Raw genomic sequence first — 3,928 nt, forward strand, 5'->3', positions numbered from 1 at the left:
ACACCAAAAACACTCTAATGAATAAATCCGTAAGTTCAGGATATGCTGCTCTGTTCTTGCCAATTGCCATTCTCGTTTGTTTCCCGAGGCCTTAAACATTATTCGGATGGACGTCTATACCCAGTAAGATCTACGATCCCTATAATGCATTTCTACTACAAACAGTCTCTCAATCCATCTCCTTTTAAACCCCATTTTGGGTTGTTATAAAATTCAACTCAGTCTCTAGCCATCTCTCGGTACCACAACAGACATGGGCACCAATGCTTCTTCCGACCTTGATCAATACACTCGTCTGCTGGACAGCCCATCTCCTCGGGCGGCGACATCCCGGAGACCGTTGAGGGGTTTTGTGGTGATCCTCGCATCGGTCATTTTTCTTATTTCTATAATCGGGTTAATAATTAACCAAAACCAAGAGCAAAGGAAGGACTCGTCTTCGGTGTCGACGCCAGAAGCGACGTCGTTTCCAAAGGTGCCAAGAGGGGTGGCTGAAGGTGTATCGACGAAGTCAAATCCGTCATTTGTCAAGGAAGGAGATTCTTTTAATTGGACTAATGCCATGTTTTCTTGGCAAAGAACTGCCTACCACTTTCAGCCTGAGAGAAATTGGATGAACGGTAGGTCAACTTTCTTAATTTTTTTTTTAAAAAAAATAGCAAATTTATCCTAATTTTGTTTTTCTATGAGAGGAAGGCAAGATTGACCCTTTCTGGTATACGACTCCTAATTCTCTTTTACTGTGATATTGTTGGCATTTGCTGTTGATCTCTGGTGGGGGAATCTCGTTGTTTCTGCTTCAGATCCTGACGGTAAGAACTTCCTAAAAAGCTCTTGTTTTCCTCGTTTAGTAGATTAATGTCATTTTGTTTCATTATCTACCACAATTTTTTTTAATTAAAGCCCAATCATTAAAGTATAAGTTACTGAGGCGTAGTCAGCATTCAAATCACATTAGCAATCTGTTAAGGCTGTGTTTGCGTCACGTTTTATAGTCAAAGACTAAAATGTTTTATACTGAAAGCCTAATCGAAAATTGAATAATTTAGTAAATTCTTTGATTTTTCTTGTGCTAAATTGCCTTGCCAATGCAGCAAAGGTTACTTGTGCAAATGGCAGACTTCGTGATTAAACGACACTCTAGTGAGTAGTCCCTGGCCGCATAAATTCTTGTGGTCCTTTTTTTTAAGAGTGGTGGACCAATCCGGAGTGCGAGCCTTGACTTGGCACGATCACGCTGGACGGTCATTGGGTTCCACATAAGACATTGCACATGACCTGTGGCTGTGAGGCTGTGACTTTGTCCGTTCTGGACTTTCTGGAACATATAGTGATTATTTGGATGGAGCTAATTCCTGCTCTATAGAGGGAAAAGAGCCTTTAGTTTGCTAGATCACTTTTAACAGACTTGTAGTTGTCTGACATTAACTAATTTGATTAGTCCTTTTCATCACAATCACATGTTAAAGTAGTAGTTCTATTTGTTTATCAAAAAAAAAAGTAGCTGATTTATCGACCACTTAGGTACTTAGGTGATAGTCTCATTGGTGAATCTCTAGTTGATGAATTTCTCTAGAGAAAGCCGTATGATGAATTCAAGACGTGTTGAGTTCAGTTCCCAATCAATATTATTGTGGCTAAGTATTAAGCTTTGACTCAAATTACCTTATCGTTAGGTGAGAAACTTATCTGTTGGATCTCAAATAAAATAATAGTAGAACTGTCACTTGTAATTTATGAATTCTCTGCGAGATTGTCATTTGTCAATATTAAATATTTGCTTGTAATAGTTGACCGTCGATGATCTAGACGTGTGTGCATGTTTGAGAAAATAAATTGTGTGGTTGCAGGTCCATTGTATTACAAGGGGTGGTATCATCTGTTCTACCAGTATAATCCCGACTCAGCTGTATGGGGCAACATCACGTGGGGCCATGCTGTATCAACGGACCTCATTCACTGGCTTTACCTTCCGATCGCAATGGTTCCGAACGAGTGGTACGACATAAACGGTGTGTGGACGGGGTCCGCCACCCTCCTTCCTGATGGTCAGATCGTTATGCTTTATACCGGGGACACCAATGAATTAGTGCAAGTGCAAAATCTTGCATGGCCTGCCAACCTATCTGATCCTCTTCTCCTTCACTGGGTCAAGTATCCAGACAATCCAGTCATGGTCCCCCCACCCGGTATTGGACTCAAAGACTTTAGAGACCCGACCACTGCCTGGATGGGATCCGATGGATTTTGGCGACTCATAATCGGGTCAAAGGTCAACAAGACGGGTATTGCCCTTGTGTATAAAACCGCCAATTTTACAACTTACGAGCTTTTGGATCATTATTTGCATGAGGTTCCGGGTACGGGTATGTGGGAGTGTGTGGACTTTTACCCGGTTGCGGTAAACGGGTCAATTGGTTTGGATACATCCGCATGTGGTCCGGGTATAAAGCATGTGTTGAAGGCTAGTTTGGATGACACAAAGGTGGATCATTATGCAATTGGGGAATATGACCCGGTAACTGATATATGGACACCCGATAACCCGGTGGAAGATGTGGGTATTGGGTTAAAGGTGGACTATGGAAGGTACTATGCATCAAAGACATTCTTTGACCAAGACACGGGTAGGAGAATCTTGTGGGGTTGGATTAACGAAACTGATGACGAAGCTGATGACCTTAGGAAAGGTTGGGCCTCTGTTCAGGTATGTCAATAGAAAGTAAATATTGTGAATTTTTTTCCTTAAATTTTGCTAATAAAATCTCATTTTTTTATTTTCAGACAATTCCAAGGACTGTGTTATTCGACAACAAAACTGGAGTCAATTTACTAGAATGGCCAGTTGAAGAGATTGAGACTCTGAGATTGAACAGAACAGATGTCAAAGACATTGAGGTTGGACCAGGCTCAGTGGTGCCAATTGATATTGGCACTGCCACACAGGTTTGGAAATCTGAGCTTGTTAAATATGAAACACATGTGGTAATGTGTTTACTGATTGGCAATACTATGGCAGTTAGACATATTGGCCGAGTTTGAAATACAGTTATTAACGGAAACCGTAAATGAAGACCGCAGCTGCGGTGGTGGTGCAGCTGAAAGGAGCATCTTAGGACCTTTTGGTCTCCTGGTCATTGCAGACGCATCACTTTCTGAGCTAACCCCTGTATTTTTCCGCCCCGTTAATAAAAGCGATGGCAGTCCCAAAACTTACTTCTGCGCTGATGAAACAAGGTTTTACTTTTGAACAGATCAAGTAATTGTAAATCAAATGATCAATACCTCATTGCATGATATGTTGTTTGATGCAGATCATCTTTGGCTCCCGAAGTCATGAAGAGAGTTTATGGAGGCACAGTCCCAGTGCTTGCCGATGAAAGGTTCCAAATGAGGGTTTTGGTAAGTAAGGACAAATTTTCTTGCTAGCTTAACATGAACTAAGATGGTGCCTGATTCTATTCAAATGCTGTTTCAGGTTGATCATTCGATAGTCGAAAGCTTTGCCCAAGGAGGAAGGACGGTTATCACATCGCGGGTATATCCAACGAAGGCCATCTATGGAGATGCTCGATTGTTTTTGTTCAACAATGCAACAGGAGTGAAGATCAAAGCCTCACTCAAAATTTGGCAGCTTAACTCTGCCTTCATTCATCCTTTTCCATTAGACCAAATATAGAGCAATTCATTGCCAAACCGGCCCATGCCCATTGTAGGGGACTTGTACGCGGATGTTATTTACATTTTTACCATTGCCAACCCCATTGGAGGATTGTATTCTATCCCATTGTTAGTCCATTTGGTTCTAAAAAATGTTCCATATTGTTGCAACCAAATGTCATATTTATGTCCTTTATTGGGCCATCGGCAATATGGCCCATTAAGTAACATTGTATCGGGCCATCAGCAATATGGCCTCCCTTCACAG

The 3,928-nt window shown here is 41.5% G+C and overlaps 1 protein-coding gene across 1 annotated transcript; it reads left to right on the forward strand.

The window, feature by feature from the left end:
* LOC119985088 (beta-fructofuranosidase, soluble isoenzyme I-like) lies at window positions 1–3,827 on the forward strand. The gene is made up of 7 exons (XM_038829259.1): window positions 1–620; window positions 804–812; window positions 1,851–2,707; window positions 2,785–2,946; window positions 3,020–3,237; window positions 3,315–3,402; window positions 3,479–3,827. Exons 1-7 carry the CDS (start codon window positions 254–256, stop codon window positions 3,677–3,679), a joined length of 1,902 nt encoding a protein of 633 aa, XP_038685187.1. The 5' UTR covers window positions 1–253; the 3' UTR covers window positions 3,680–3,827.
* The last annotated feature ends 101 nt before the right edge of the window (window positions 3,828–3,928 follow it).

Source organism: Tripterygium wilfordii, chromosome 19 (genome assembly GCF_013401445.1).
Source record: "Tripterygium wilfordii isolate XIE 37 chromosome 19, ASM1340144v1, whole genome shotgun sequence".
Taxonomy (NCBI): domain Eukaryota; kingdom Viridiplantae; phylum Streptophyta; class Magnoliopsida; order Celastrales; family Celastraceae; genus Tripterygium; species Tripterygium wilfordii.

Coding starts and splice junctions, on each gene's coding strand:
- LOC119985088 (XM_038829259.1), top strand. CDS start 254: ATGGGCACCAATGCTTCTTCCGACCTTGATCAATACACTCGTCTGCTG. Junction 2,947..3,019: donor ATATTGGCACTGCCACACAG/GTTTGGAAATCT, acceptor ATACTATGGCAG/TTAGACATATTGGCCGAGTT. Junction 3,238..3,314: donor TTCTGCGCTGATGAAACAAG/GTTTTACTTTTG, acceptor TGTTTGATGCAG/ATCATCTTTGGCTCCCGAAG.